This window comes from Lepidochelys olivacea (genome assembly GCF_965140295.1).
Source record: "Lepidochelys olivacea isolate rLepOli2 genome assembly, chromosome: 1".
NCBI lineage: Eukaryota > Metazoa > Chordata > Testudines > Cheloniidae > Lepidochelys > Lepidochelys olivacea.
Genome location: NC_140411.1, coordinates 234,918,017 through 234,934,660, shown reverse-complemented (window position 1 = coordinate 234,934,660; position 16,644 = coordinate 234,918,017). Strand labels below are relative to the sequence as shown.

Genomic DNA, 16,644 nt, shown 5'->3' with positions numbered 1-16,644 from the left:
CTCTACCCACTTAATGGATAAAAATGAATGATTGTGTACAATACCAGTCAAGTAAAGCAGGATACTATGAGATTAGATTAGTCAAATGGCCACTCAGAGAATTTTCCTCTTGCAAGTGGGGAATTGCAATTAATACAGTCAAGTGCTCCAAGCTAGTTGCCAGAGATCTGGATATATCCTAAATAAGCTCTTAGGAAACATCCTTATAGTAAACAAATAGATAGCGTAAGTTTTTCCTGGAAGAACACGATGCCCATGCCACTTTACTGACTTCAAACTTGTAAAAGAAGAACTACATTGACACAACTGTATGACTCGAGTCTCCATATGGAACCCAGCCACACACACACCCTTGATCTGCATTACAGAATAGCTGGTGAAAAAAATATTATAGATTACACTGAAAATTCTGGCCCTTTTAAATTCCCCATCCCTGTTGTTTATTGGTCTTCCACATAAACCCTCGCCTCCTTTGCTTTACACACATTCATGCATATATCATCAAGAGGGTAACATTTTAATGCTTTACTTTCAAAAAGTCTATCTTATGAGATTATCTTTTTTTTTAAAAAAAAGCCCCTTTGATTTAATAATGAAGAATGGGAATGGCAGCATGAATAAACTATGTTGTTGTTTCATGCAACAAACTAAGATGGGCATAAACTGATGGTAGATTTCTTTGCATGTTTACAGTATTTATTTATTAGATTTTTCGACGATTCATATGCAACATTTTGTCTAACAACCTTTCTCCAGAAGACTCTGTCAAATTTCCTTTTCAATACGTGTTCCATATAGCCACTCCATTTCAGTTACTGCCATATAATGTGTACATTGTATGTACAAATATGTATGCTACTTGGGCAGTTTTTCAGTTAAACACTAATTTGAAAGGGGCAGCCAATCTTAATCACAAAGTTTACAATGATGTACTATCACAAAGACTAACAAGTCTTGTTAGCCTTTGATAGGAAGTGTGTATTGATAAGTTCCTACAGTTGTGATTAAGGCACAGTATTAGGGAGATGTGAAGTCTGGGTCCTATTGAAGGCTCTCGCACTGATTTCCTGGGTGACCATGAGCAAGTCATTGTCAATAGCCTCTGTGCCTATTCTCACATTTTAGTTTTTTTAATCTATTAACGTCTGGAAAGGGCTTTGAGATTCGCCAATGGAAACTGCTATCAAATTGTAAAGTATTATTATAAATGTAGGGATGGGAAATTAGATTTAGCAAAATTTAGAAACCACTCAACAGTTGTTGATCTAGAGAAGAACTGAAAACACTGGAAGTCCAAATTCTGTTTCATGGTAGCAAAACTCAAATTCTGGGCTGCTTCATGTTCTTAATTTTCTTTCTGTCTCCAACCAGTTTTGTACCTCTTGTCTGAGAAGCAAGGCAAGAGTTGCTTTCAAAGTTATTTATTAACTATATTGCACTGTTTTCCACTTAGTTGTACATACAAGTAATTAAATTTCCCTGGGAGAACAATAGTTTAAATCATAAAACATAAAAACATAAAACATATATTCAAAAGTTTGATGAAACCACAAACTTAAAAAAAAAACCAAACAAAATAAACTCTATAGGTGTGATGCCGAAAATGTTACTGGATTTGCCCAGCTCCTGATCCCGAAAAGTTTACTCATGTGAGTAATCACATAGACTTAAATGAAAATTATTCTCATGACTAAGGGCTATATGCTTGAGACTATGGAGATTTCATTACCATAATTACCAGACCCTATTGTACTAATGAAGAATCTGATTTCTGTTTCAAAAAGATTAACACAGTAGAAGCATTTTGGTTGCTCTACTTTGAACTTTGTGCACAAAACATGTACTAGTGAATCATAGAATCATAGAATATCAGGGTTGGAAGGGACCCCAGAAGGTCATCTAGTCCAACACCCTGCTCGAAGCAGGACCAATTCCCAGTTAAATCATCCCAGCCAGGGCTTTGTCAAGCCTGACCTTAAAAACCTCTAAGGAAGGAGATTCTACCACCTCCCTATGTAACGCATTCCAGTGTTTCACCACCCTCATAGTGAAAAAGTTTTTCCTAATATCCAATCTAAACCTCCCCCACTGCAACTTGAGACCATTACTCCTCGTTCTATCATCTGCTACCATTGAGAACAGTCTAGAGCCATCCTCTTTGGAACCCCCTTTCAGGTAATTGAAACCAGCTATCAAATCCCCCCTCATTCTTCTCTTCTGCAGACTAAACAATCCCAGCTCCCTCAGCCTCTCCTCATAAGTCATGTGTTCTAGACCCCTAATCATTTTTGTTGCCCTTCGCTGGACTCTCTCCAATTTATCCACATCCTTCTTGTAGTGTGGGGCCCAAAACTGGACACATCTTGCTTTGTTTGTGAATACTTATTGTATTTACTGGTGAAGCCTTGTTTCCTTTTCAGATCTCTTCCTTCGTTAGAGTCATAGATTTTTAAAGCCAGAAGGGACTGTTAAATAAATAGTCTTGATCTGAAGACTTCAAAAAAGAGAGAATCCACCACTTCCCCTGGAAGTTTGTTCCAGTGGTTAAGGACCCTCACTGTTGAAAAAAATTGTGCCTTAATTTTAATCTGATTTGAATTTGTCTGGCTTTAAATTCCAGCCATTGATTCATGTTATGCCTTTCTCCTCTAGACTAAAGTAGTATAGTACAAACCTATAGTTGGAATTTAAATGGAAATTAGTTGATCATTACAGCCATAAAAAGGAACAATATGGCTTGTTAACATGCACTGTAGTCTCTGTAGTCTACATAATATTCTTCTGTCACCAAAAGGCAATGTCTGTATGCATGTGATGTGCACAGCAGCTTTTGAGAATCATGGAAATAAGATTAAACTGTCTGAACATGGTTCATCCAAGTAGATGCTGTCAACGATATCACTTCTGATGCCTTGAAAAACTTCTATCTCTTATACATTGTCTGCTGCTAATATTGTACTAACGCGCTGTGGATGGGGGCACACTAAAGATAAAGCAATGATCATTGGCTGATACCTTGGGCCACTGAAGTCTTTTTATGTATTTTTTAAGGTATAAGTGCTGACCAAGATCCTGTGCTATATTGTCATTATCTTGAGGTTCCCTAAACTGAAAACTGGCAAACTCAGCCATTATAGTTGAACAAAATTGGCTTTGTAATGGACTCTGAGGGCTGGATTTTTAAAAAAAATTTCTTAAATTTGTGCACATGCACCCTTTTGTATTCAAAATCCTATGTTTGTGCAGGCAAATAGCCACCTAGGCACACAAATGCTAAAGTCTATGCCCATGCAGATGCACTCTGTGCAGATACAAATTAGAATGGTCCTTTGTAAATTTGATGTAGCAATCTTTGAAGGAAAAAGAGATGGAAAGTGACAAAAGGAATGTCTGATATTTATACCTTTCATAGGCCTTGTCTACTATATGGGAGTAAGTCGACCTAAGTTACACAACTCCAGCTACGTGAATAATGTAGCTGGAGTTGACGTAGCTTAGGTCGACATACTGCGGTGTCTACACTGTGCTGTAGATTCTCTTTTTCGACTTCCCTTACTCTTCTTTCGGTGGAGTACCGGAGTCGATGGGAGAGCGATCTGTGGTTCATTTAGCGGGTCTTCACTAGACCTGCTAAATCGACCCCTGGTGCATCGATCGCTGCAGCGTCGATCCCTGGTAAGTGTAGACATGCCCATAGATTGGACTTTGGTGAAGAACTCTGTGCATGTGAAATCTAGGCAGATTTACCACATGTTGCTGATAAGAGCAGCTTTCTACATATCACTGGTGATTTAAAAAGAATATTCACGAGGAGGTTGCATGTAATTTGTTGATTTGGGTGAATTCTTCCTTTTTTTCTAATTTCTTCACCCACTTTTTGGAAATGAGCAATGAATTCATCCAAACCAACTCCATTTTCCACACACACTTCCCTTGGTACACCTGATATGTTTCCTGAGATAAGCATCAAATTCATAGTGAAGAAGATTAAATTCATGTATTTTGATTAAGAGAATCTCATTTTATACCATTTTTTCATTCAAATCATGCAAAAAATCAAAGCCATCACGGCTATGAAGTCTAAGAACAGGGCCCATTCATGTGTATATTTGTAATGGTGGGATTCAGAATGACACAGATTTTGAAGTGTTGGATCAATCCACAGTTCCAAACATTTATATACAGGGGCCAAATTCATCCCTGTCATAACTCCATTGAAATCACAGGTTACACCAGGGACAAATTTAGCCCAGTATTCAGTATACAATGCCGCTTGCTTTTATTCTTCCTTTTTTTGAGAGAAGATATTAATCTCAACACCTCACAAATAAAAATTATTTTAATACTAGCATGGTATTATAAAAACACATATAATTTCTAAGGTATATTTTTTCAAATCTTTTTAAAATTTCTGTTAAATCCCATTCTCATTTTCCTTATTAATAGAACAAGATCTCATTTTTGGTTTATCCTCAACGCAGTAATGAGCATTCTTAACATATAATAACAATGCCCAAGGGGGAAGTTTTCAAAGCCAGTCTAACCTTAAAGCTATGCTATTGATGTACTACACAGTCATCAAGCCAAGTGCCGCTAGCAGTGGAGAGTTCAGCAGAATATTCCTGGTTAATATATAGGATGAATTATAAATGTTTTTAGTAGTTGACCTGTGGGAAAGGCAGGAGGCTGCTTAATGACTTAAGAACAGAGACAGGTTCAATAATCTAAAAATAATTGGTTTTCATTTTCAAGTTTAGCCAATTGTTCTTTTGTTCTGATTCTGCATGTATGCAGATTTTCATAATAGGTTAATGAGAAGACAGTAAACCGGTATACAATATGCATATGGGCAGGGTATCTGAAAGGTGATTATTTGGTTATAAATAAATCATAGAAGTTAAGATTTAATTGCTTTCTAAAGACCCAATTCTTCCCTTTTTGAAGAAGCAAAAAGTTCATAACAATATTGTCTGTTCTATTTCAAGGGGAATATTATCCCTTTTTGTCATAAATAGCAAAAATAAACTGTTGCATAAATTGACATAACTCCATTGTAATTAATGGAGCTTTGCCAGTTGGCGAAGGTAAACCACTCACTGGCCTATGGACTCAGAGTCCTCCAAAGGTTCTTACACAGCTCTTGACATCCCCTAAATGCCGGAGATTACATTTGTGTCTATAATTAGCTGGAAGTCATGTACAAATCTCCAATAGTGGGGATGTTCCCTATTGGGCATACATTTAAGGATGCTCAGGAATGGTTTATTCCAGCAATTATGTAGTGTAAATTACACCCATTTCATTTCTGAGGTGCCACCTTCATCACTGTGAAAGATCTGAGGATGCACAGAATAGGCACATTTTGGCTGACGGCAGGATACAGACTGTGTTGACTCGACAATTCAACATAAAGACTGCTGGCAGCCTTTCCGATGCATACATTTTATTCCAGATTTTGAGGTTCTCTGTTGTGGACCTCAGGATAGAACTGTCCCTTTGTTTGAGTTTGATTGCTTTATTTACCATACCCATAAACTCTCTTATTTGTTTTCCATTAGCCATCTCAATTCACGGGATGTGTCCATATAATTTCCTTTTGTTTGTCATAAGCCATCATCCCCTGAAATGATTAAATTTGAATAGACACACTCAATAATGTCAAAGCTCAAACTTATGCAACAATATTAACAAGCTGAGATGTGTCCTGCATATTGCATGTTTCATTCCATTTTTCAATATGGGCAGGGCTTTGGGAACAATCTCACTGGCTAATTAAGAATCCAACCCATTTTCACAGCACAGCTTGGCGCCATTTAGATTGACTAGCTTTTTATTTACTCAAAGTCAGTTCCACCATTTTTAAATGGAGCAAGAGTCTATAGCAGCACAAGCTGGAATAGTTATTTGCAGTGACTGCTCTTACCCAGCTTGCCCTTTGGTTTTGGTGCCTGACCTTGCAACCCTGTATGACAATTCGTCATTAAAAATACTCCATACATTGGTAGTTTGGGACAGAAAACCTGTTTTCTGCTGGGATAAGATTGGAACCTTTCATTTAGATTCATTTACTTTTTAAAATTTGTATTCTTAAATTATGAAAAGGGTTGCGTAGAGGTGAAAAATGTCAGCTTAACAGCCCAGGAGACTGAAGGCATCTATTTACTCACAGAATAGATTAAACATGGGTGGTGGCATTTCAAGTTTCCCTCCACCCTGTCTCCCATACTGTTCCATGCTCCACCAGTAACACCAGCAACACTTCTCAAGATACCACCTCTCTGAGGACAAAATTTATCCCTGAACAGAGGGCCAGTACAAGCCCTATGCAACACTTAAGTTCCACTTGCCCTCTCAAACTATAGCCTTCTGCTGCCCTCTGCATAGGGGTGATTAGGGAAGTTCAGCCTCTGGTGCCCATTTAATCCTGGGCCTTTCTTTTTAGGCTGTCAGAAAAGCTGGGTGTCAATACTACAAGCAGCTCTCACCTAGGATTGACTGCTTCCAAGCCATTGCGCATAGACCACTCACAACTGTAAAGTGGTACAAACTCTCGGTCACTATGACATACACACACCCCATACAGATCTGGTACTTGGAGTAGGGATAGGAGGTGCAGAAGTTGGAAATTCTGCCTAATGTCATGGACCTACTTGAGTTAGGTGCTCCCCTTTCCTTTCAGGGTGAATGTCCGATTTGATTGTTCACTCTTAAAGAATAATAGAACATGAGCATTTCCAGGGGCCTCTGAAAGAGAATATTGTTTCTCTGTCATGACTGTCAGTTGATTAGCAGAACTTTATAATCCTCCTGTGTCCTGGAGCATCAGTAGTGCCTACTAAATGCCCCCTTCCAGATCAAATTAAAACACCCTCATCATTACCTTGAAGGTCCTATATAGTTAAGCCTTGCCTTGACCACCTCTCTGGTATGTAATCTATGTTTTTATATCTTACCCATCACTCTAATATTTGTGGGGCCTACTGTCTTCCAGTTCAATGGGCCATTTTGCCACCTTCTCTCCTCCCACAAACAGCTCCCTACCTTTTTGTCAAACTACTTTTACTGCCTGATTCAGACTGGCATTTACCTAGTGGTTTGGTCCCTGTCTCAACTGGCACTGGTCTGCTTCCACCCAGGTATATGTCTGTTTGGACAGCTCCCTTGATCCAGGGTGCTACTCTATTGTGCTGTTGCACAGAAGTGTCCCCTTTGGTCTCTTGAAGAACTACTACCCTCCCCACCCAGTTCTACATTGGTGAAAGAAGCCTGGTTCTCTTTGCACTACTGCCACAGCAGCTCCTGTTTGTTGTGTCAAAGCCCCCATCCTTTTCTCCTTGTATGGCTACAAGAGTGGCTTCTTTTTTAAGGACCCATTAAAGAGTGAGGGAGCGTGGCCATCTGTCTGTTTAGGCATTTATTTTGCATCCATCACCGTGGTTTGAGGCTGGGTGGCTGTGTCTGAGGTTGACTGGGATTGGGTGAGGATGATAGGGCAAATGAATGAATAAGTGGGTGTGTGAGGAAGAGGAGGGAGAGAATTAAAGAATGGATGAATGGATGAACGGGAAGGAGAGAGTGTGGAGGAAGAAGGGGAGAGATGAATGTCAAGAAAGAAAGAGATGACGAATAAGCGGAGGTAAAAATGAAGAAATAAAAAATAAAATTAAAAGAAACAAAAGTGAGAATATTAAACCAAAGAAGAAAAGGAGAGAAGAGGAAATAAGGAAGGACTTGGAGCAGTATTAATTAAATGTAAAGGAGCAGAAGCAGCTTAGATTTTAAAAAAAAAAAATAAAAGGATCAGGACTGGACACAAGTACAGGCGGAAAAGCTATACAGAAAAAACATGATAGTGGTGAGGTATCCAGGTTTGGGATGGCTTGCATAGATCACTTGTGTCTTCACTATGAATGAGCCATATAAGTTATCCTAAACTCATGGCAAAGAAACCTGCACATTTGACCACACCATCATATATTCTTTACAGAGAATATATACTCGGTGTGATATTTGTGCACATACCCAGAGGCAGTATTTTTGTACCTTGAGGGTTGTTAAACATTGTTTTGCTGAGCCCTGCTTGGAACATCCTCCCCAAGCCGGGTCACCGTGGATTTGGTCTGGCCTGATGAAACTGACTCTGTTATCCTGTAAACAGTTCCCTGAGCCATCCAGACTTCTATCCAGCTTCATTTTTGTTCTCTTCTATACGTGAATCAGTCTGTGTCGTATCACACACTGCTTTTCTTGCTCATGGTGTTTGTTTTCACCTCTTGTTTGTGAGTTAAGGTTGCTTGCATGCACAGATTACCTATTTCCTCTCAGTTCTTGGCTCCAATACAGCAAGGCAGTTAAGTTGGTGCTTAACTTTAAACACATGATTTTGATGTCACTATTCAGTGCTTAAAGTTAAAACGTCATTAAGTCCCTTGATGGCACAGGGCCTTTAATATTTAGAACATTTTTTTCTTACCATATGTTTCTGCTGCACCTAACACAAAGAGGTCTCAGTCTTGATTGGAGCCTCTAGTTGCTACTGTAATATAAAGCAAAATAATAATTTATTCTTATTAATGTTTATTACAGTAGTGCCCGAGGACCACCTGAGAACAGGGCCTCATTGTGGCATGTGCTGTGCAAACACAAAGCAGCAAAGAGTCCCTGCCCCAAAGAGCTTACAGTCAAAATTGGCAGGCCACACACAGAGTAAGGGAGAGGCATGTAACATAATAGCAGAGTGAACAATATGATGACTGTAAATGTCACAGGCTGAGTGTTAATATAATATTGATGGGATGGGATGCTCTTATGGTCAGGTCCTTTCAGGAAGCAAAATGATTGATCAAATGGCTCAGGCAAAGCATGAAGTTGGGCTATTGCTGTTTGTTTTGAATCTCTAGACGCACGCTGAAGCTAGGCCATTTCACTTGTGATGTCTGTCATTCCTCCCCTGAGAAATGACTCACAAAAGTTGAGGTGACAGCTCCTGTCTTGAAATATGCCAGTGTGCTAGCTTTAAAAAAAAAAAGCCTGAAAAAAATACAGTAGTAGGAGAAATTTTTGAAAGATGTTTTTATTTGTTTATTGGCAATGTTTCATTTTTTTTCTCTCTCTCTCTCTCTTCTGTCTTTTCTTTACAGCAGTTGTATGCTGCTCAGCTTGCTGCAATGCAAGTGTCTCCAGGAGGCAAGATACCTGGCATACCCCAAGGCAATCTTGGTGCTGCTGTTTCCCCTACCAGTATCCACACAGACAAGAGCACAAACAGTCCTCCACCCAAAAGCAAGGTACTGTGTCGTTTTAAAGGAGCAGGTGTTTGCTTCTCTCTCAGTGTTTACATGGTGTCAATATGATACCTCCCAGGTGGTTACAGATTCATTTTCACAATACCCCTATGAAATAGGGGAAATACTCTCATCCCCATTTAACTGATGGGGAATTCAGGCATGGTGACAGTCAGTGACTTGCCCAAGGTCACAGAGGAAGCCAGTAACAGAGCTGGGAACTGAATACAGCTTTCCTGAGTCCCATCTAATGCCTGAGCCACAAGATTATTATTTCTTCCATCCTTTGGTAATGTGCAAAAGACTAAGACTGCATGCCTACCATTCTAGCACACAACTACAATTTCCCCCCTAACCTTTAACCCATAGCCATATAAGTGGTACTGCAACAAAAGATGATAGCAGCATGGCATCTCATCCAGAGCCAAATTCTGCCCTGGGGTTCATGCACTGAAATCAGTGGGGACCCTAAGTGCATGTCCAATGGCAGGACTGACTCTCAATTGGTGGCCATTGTATCACAGAACATATTTTAATCTTGTTTATATAATGAAGGGGGTCTACCCAGAGTAATTTGGAGGTGGTTGAGGAATGAGATTTATGCTCTCTTCGAAAGTCAGGTTAGCAATTGTCGTCAAATCCTCAAAACATCGCCTGTGTTTGGCAAGTTGACCACAGCTAAGACAAAGGCACAGAATGCATCGTATCCACATAACATATTGAAACTTCATTGGACTATTGGCCAAGTGATGTTAATTTGAGATTCTGTCATTTCTCAGCAGTTGTTTGTTGAGGATTTGGTTGCTGAAGTCAAAATCAGATTTTCTCAAAGTAAATTGAGTATACTTGTCCTTACCTTCAAGCTCCTATATCGCTCTGTCCCTCCATATTCTTTGCCTGGACAAAGTGAGCTAGGTTAAATGAACATAGCAAATACATTAGAGACACCTTTTTTCTGTTGCTAAATCAACATCTGTGACTTTGATCAATTTAAATCAGATATGCATACAATACAGTGGACCATAAGACCATGAAGAAAATGGCTTCCTTATCTTTTTATTTCTTTCCTCTTTGGGTTAGCATTAATGTATTGTAGAGCCTGTTTCAGCAACCCCTATCCACCCTAAGTTGAATGGTAAGAAACCTGAACCAATCATGTTAATGAATCAAGATTAAGTTCTGTGTTCAATGGAACTGCTCCAGTGATGTTGAGTGAGACTACTTGCATACGTACAACTCAGAGGTTGCAGAATAAGGGCTGCCATTTGTGTTTATATCTACATATAGATAGATATAAATAATAGATATGTAATAAAATATAGTAACTGGGATTTTCAGAAGGGCCTAGGTGATTTAGGAGCACAAGTCCCATTGACTTTTAAATGGGATTTGTGCTCCTAAATCACTTAAATGCTTTTGAAAATTCCATTCATTATTACTTGTATCTCTAAATTATCTAATCTTTGAGCTGCTCTATCTCACCAAGGATCAACTCATTAAATCCACTGCCCAGAATAAGATGTGCTCAATTTATTTCTCAAGTGGCCTAAGGAAACTGGTCACATTTTGGAGTGGCACTTGCTACCTTAGTTATTGTAAAACAACTAGCAAGGATTTAGCCAAGAAAAACAAGTAAAAAGCATCCCCATTTAAGTGACAGGAAAAACTTGATGAAATGTGTCCTTCCTTTCCTTGGGTGTCCTCTGGCATGCTGTCCGCTGCCTTTATCATGTCAGAGGAGATTCCTTGAATTGACAGTAGCATCTTAGTTTTTAGCCTAACAGTAAAGCTGTATGGATTAAAAATAGCCTGCCAAATAAATAATACCATTGTCAGCTCAATGAGATACACGGTCAAAAAATGAAAGGAATGTTAGGACCCAGAATCAACCTGGAGGTCTACATTTTCTTTCTCCACTTCTCAATGCAGACTTTTTGACTTCCCAAAGTTTTTCCTTCTTAGAGGCATCTCTTTTATGTAGTGGAAGCTGCCAATCATAAAACCATTTCCCTCCTACTCGCCCCCCGGCAATGTGCTTTTTTTCAAACAGTTGTTTGTATGGTTAACAAGAGGGTTTTGGGTTTTTTTACAAGGGTTTTCTGGATGATGTGTCCAACAGCTTGTTAAAGAGATTACACTGCACTTAAGATCCCAGTGTTGTTTTTGGATCTATCTGGCACAAACAGAAAGTCTGATGAGATCTGATGGGGGACAGTATTTATGTTGTGGCACTCATGAAATTATAAGGCCTACCAGACTGGTAATGTCGGCAGAACCATCCTCCTGACAGCTGTCAAAATCAGCTCTCTTCTTCCTTGCCTTTTATTGCTTTTCCTTATTCATAGGTGTTCCAGTGCCTTTGGCTCACAGCTCTGAGGAAGCACACAAACAGAACTTATTTTCAAATTGAAAAAAAAAAAAAAAAAGAGTGGGCCGCTAGGAAAGGGAGGGGGGTCTCCAAAAGGCTGTAAAATTGTGCAGCATGAGCCTTCTGATGCATGCTGTTTTCAATCTGCTGTGTGCCAGTTGGAGGCTCAGAGAGAGAGAGAAAGGATAATGCTGAGAAATGATAGAGTGGCTGTGACCTCCAAGCTCAGCCTGGAAACCCAAGACATTGATTTCACTTAGCATTCCTGCTGAGAAATCCGGCGGAGTTCAGTTGTAATAAAAGAACAAGATTCTGTTCTAATGGTAATGGCGTATGACAGACATATCACTTTGTCTGTCCTCAGCACCAGGGAGAGGAGAATTGGAGAAAGGTCACCTGACCTGCCTGTGGTGTTGTGCAAGTGCTATACTGAGCTTTGAACTCAGCATAGGACCACAATTATATCTATCTTTATCTTTATCACTTAGTATTTTTTTTTATATATATATATATATATATATATATATATAATACTAAGTGATAAAGAAATCTTTATAGTGCCTACACTAATTAGAATGAACCTTTTAAAGCTGGGTAAAGGCTTAGCTAGGAAGACTGTGATGAGTGTGTGATGGCACCAGAAACCGAATCATTCATGTTTAAACTGTGTATAATATACATGCTAATACGCCTTAGTTTGTATCTGCATGGATCTTCCTTTGGTTTTACAAAGCTTGTTTGCACCAACATTTACAACACTATTCGCTTTGTGTTACCTCATTATTTCAGCTACTACCAATGAAGATTTATCTGAGTTTCACAGCCCAGTTTTTCCAGAGGAAACATGGTTCATAAAGTTGAACCATGGTGGTCTTTCTAGGGGAAAAGCCTCGTTAAGATGCAGTACATAAAGTCTCCATACATGAATAGTTAGTGCCTCGGATGAGCTTTCAGGAGATTTTGTTTGCTGAATCTCCATTTGCAGCCCACAGTTTACACTGGCACAATTTTGGAAATATGCTCAAGGATCCACAGACAAGGAGGCAGCCCCACTACTTGAGCGTGTTTCAAGGTGGTGGCAAACATCTGGGTCACTTTTGAAAAGACATGAGTTTTTTCCTTTGACTAGAAATTTACAGTTACGCTACTGCTCTTTGCAAGGATTCTTCAAAGTCGGCCTCAGCACCCGATGGAACAACTGCTGGCTCTCGATATGCTGAGAAACATCAAGGGGAGTTTGCCAAGTTTCATCCTTTAAATCTAGTAAGACATGAAGATACCACTGAAACCCCTCTAAGACCTTGGCAACCCCTGTGTTGGCAAGCCTTTTATCATTGGCCCTCACCAGTATTTGAGCACTGGACTGTGCAGACTAACCTGCCATCTTCTGTGTCGCACTTGCCTTTCAACAGTTGTGTCCCCAAATGTTCAAATTCACTTCTCAGATTCTTGTGGTGTGAATTTGAGGAAACCATGGAGGACATACACCATTATATCCTGCTGTGCATTCTGTTGAGTTTTCAAGCAGGAAACTGAGCTGGTGTCATGCATTTTTCCAGAATGGAATCTGTCTGCCAGAAAAACTGATTTAAGAAACAGAGCTGGTGGAATACATCCAAAAGAAAATGTGTGTATCTTGCGGAAATGGATTTTAACACAGCTTCTCCTTTAGCAGTTTTTGTGACAGCCGGCATGCTAATCACACTGTTCAAATTTACCAAGGCCTCCTCCACAGCCCCTGTGAAAGGCAACTATCTCTTAAATCTGCCAAATTGTGCTGGATTTGCAGAGTCTGTTTTAAGCACATTTTGGCCCTGATTCTGCAAGTGCTTTCATGCTGTTCCGTCGGATATTCAAGGTGGTTATGGCATAAGTGGGAGGGTGAGGGTAGGCACAAGTAAGGTTCAGTGCTGGGCGGCCTAGGGGGGAGAGGGCGGAGCTGATCGGCAGGGCCCACTGGCAGGTGCTGAGCACCCACTATTTTTTTCCCATGGGTGATCCAGCACTGGAGCACCCACAGAGTCAGCGCCTATGCTCAGTGTAGCTTGTAAATGCAGCTAAATGGCTCTTGATACTCGACAAAGCATTGTCTTCAGCATCTGCAAAAAACAAGAGCAATTCAGTGTGAAACGTGACAGGAGAGAATTCCTAGGTGCATTTCTTTTAACCTTGTTATGACCCCAGCCCTAACCTGAGTCACAGTTGTGTCTCCATCAATGACAACAGAATACAGTGTCCAAATCATGGTTTTTGTTCTTTTCAAATACTTCTGGAACGGAAGTTACTATTTGCTCAGTAGTAGCACCTGGGAGTTGTGACAAGGAAAGGAAATGTTTTTCAGACAAGCCAGAAACAGCACTAACCAGTTAGATACACACAATCAGATTCTCTTCAACTGAAAATATCCACACAAATGTCAGTGTGAATCCTTAAGTGAGGATGGTACTTTATTTTCTCATTGTCTGGGTCTCTGATCACCAAAGTAAAGAATGGATTAAAAATCTGCCTTGGTGCCTGTAACCAGAATCAACTTCAAAGACCTAGGGCCAGATTCTCTTATGCAGTGCAAATTGGCCTTAAATTGTTTGGAGAGTCCTCTTCGGCAGTTCTCTAATGTAGGGAGAATATCTGTTGAGACTGAGCTGGTGTCACAGTCACCTGCACAGCCACGTCCTCGCCTCCTGCTTAATGAGAAGGAGGAAGTGGGATGAAGGAGATGAGACCTTGTGCCAGCAGTGTAAATTAGATTAGGACCACTCCTGCTCTATTTTACACAAGGCCTGGGTGGGTCTGAATCAGAAAGCCGCAACTAGCTAGCTTTAGTATCTCCTGACCACTACATCTGACTCCAGCTCAGACATAGCAGAGAATCAGAATCTTAATGTCTACTGTTCTGTACATGGGAGTTTTAACTCAGACACCTATCTTGGCATTAGATTGCTTCTCCCATCAGACCACCAACTACTACAGTAGCTTAGCTGTTGAGTGGCAAGATAGGTTTTTTGCACCTAAGATAGGGCTTTCCTGTTATGTGATGGTGCTGGCTTTCATGATTGAACATGCTACAGGTAAGGAATTTATTTCACTCTATAGATGCTGAATACACGGCTCATTCAAATGAAGAATATCAACAGTCTCCCGTCTATCACATCTTTTTACCTCATTATTTCAAAGCATTTTGGAAATAACAATGAATTGTCCTTCACAACAACCCTGTGAGGTAGATCAAAGACATGAAGGGGCTGTCTGCATTAGGAAGATGACCCATTGTGGCCCTCAACTGGAGTAGATAGTGTTTGGTTGCTAATGTAGATGGGGCCAAACTGTTTTCAACTTAGCTGCATGGTGCTAGAAGAGAGAGACTGGAACTGAGTTAAACACCTTAGTGCACGTATACTAAGGACAACCATATGCCTCTTTATTGATGTAAGTGTTCAGCAGCTGCTGAGTTATGCCTCAAAGGTGACTAATCAGTAAATGAAGTTGTTATTCTTTAGAATATATACAGTATTAGGGATCTTTTGGAATGAAAGGCTCTGTATAAACGTGAGTTACTCCATTACTATTAGAATTTTGGATCTCTGTTTGCAGCACGGTTATCTGGAAGGTTTGCAAGATTTATTTATTTGTATGTATTTCTGGACTGGACACAGCCTTTTCCATTCCACTGGTTTGGAAATCCCTGTAAATGAATCCAGTGGAATTTTTGGCACTGGAGTAGAATAATGTTATGCTGAGAGGTACTGGTGACTGCATGGTCACAGACCTCTTTGAGATTGGGTGTGACCTCCCACTTCAGTTAACATAACGGTCAGGATAAATTAATCACAACCCTCCCACCTAAGTCAAAAGGGTTAAATGAACCTGCCTAGGAGTTTTACACTGGGTAGGGAGAGTGATTTTTGCTCAGGGATAGGGGTGTGTGTGTTAGAGAGAGAACGAATAGAGAATAGAAAGTGAGAGAGACAGTGGCAAAAAGAAGCAGGTCAAATAGCAGACCTATGAGAGCAGTGTATAAATCTGGAAAATGCTAGAGAAAGAATGTTTTGGGTATGGTGTTGGCTAAAGAGGTTTGTGACCCTAAGCTAGGAAACTATTCCTTTGTTTGTAGTTCCTCCTGCATTTGGAGAAGCAGGACCTTGTACATTCCTTATAAATAAACAAGATTACATTAAAGAAAATACAAGATTCCATCACCAGTTTCCACCCTCAACTGGAGCATCCCCAGGTCCCAAACGTTGACTAAACATTTGGGTCAAAAACGAGCAACAGCATTTACCCCTATCCACGCTGCAGTTAAACCAGAGTGAACTTAAGCCATGTTCAAAAGGATAATTGTTCAAGGCTCACATTCCCTACTGCCCTTCCCAAACCACCCAACAGGGCTAGAACACAGCTGTAAAACAGTTAATACATGACAGTAGTTCATGTTCTAGATTAAGTGATATATACAGAGCAAGTGACTGGCACTTGCTTTCCAACTTTGACACTTACTGTACTACTTAGGTGGTGTTTATGTCCATTCCTTGATGGATAAAATGTAGCCAACCTGTCCATTTAACTGGAAATCTTTTCCTTTACTGTCTCATGTTGCTTAGATGAAATACGTGGAAAGAACTGTGGGTGACTGATAGTATTTTCCTCTCCATTCCTTTTCTCATTATACTCAATAAACACAAACAGCTAGGCACAGAAACTGACCTTTTTAACCACAGGTTTTTAAGCACAGTGAAATTATATAGTTGGATAGAACTTGTGATACTCTTATAAAATAAAACATCTTTCTGCACAATAAAAAAAAGTTTAAAAAACAATAACAAAAATGCAGTTACACAATGCCTTCTCCCCTGCCCTCCTCCTAAAAATAAATTAAATAGATGGAAGGACTCATAGGATTCCCTTTCAGGTTAACTCTTCCCAGCTCTGTTTCCCAATATCATGATGTCTCTTTGGCAGAAGTCTGACTCTCAAGCACAGCCACTAGTGAGCCAG

General features: G+C 39.9%; 1 protein-coding gene across 17 annotated transcripts in view; it reads left to right on the top strand.

Annotated features, from left to right (window-relative positions):
- Window positions 1-16,644, top strand: part of SOX5 (SRY-box transcription factor 5) — a 422,522-nt gene that overhangs the window by 344,210 nt on the left and 61,668 nt on the right. For all 17 annotated transcript variants that reach the window (XM_084642767.1, XM_084642768.1, XM_084642765.1 and 14 more), the window contains one exon: window positions 9,141-9,287. In XM_084642767.1, coding sequence (XP_084498893.1) covers window positions 9,141-9,287 — 147 coding nt within the window. The remainder of the gene's footprint in view (window positions 1-9,140; window positions 9,288-16,644) is intronic.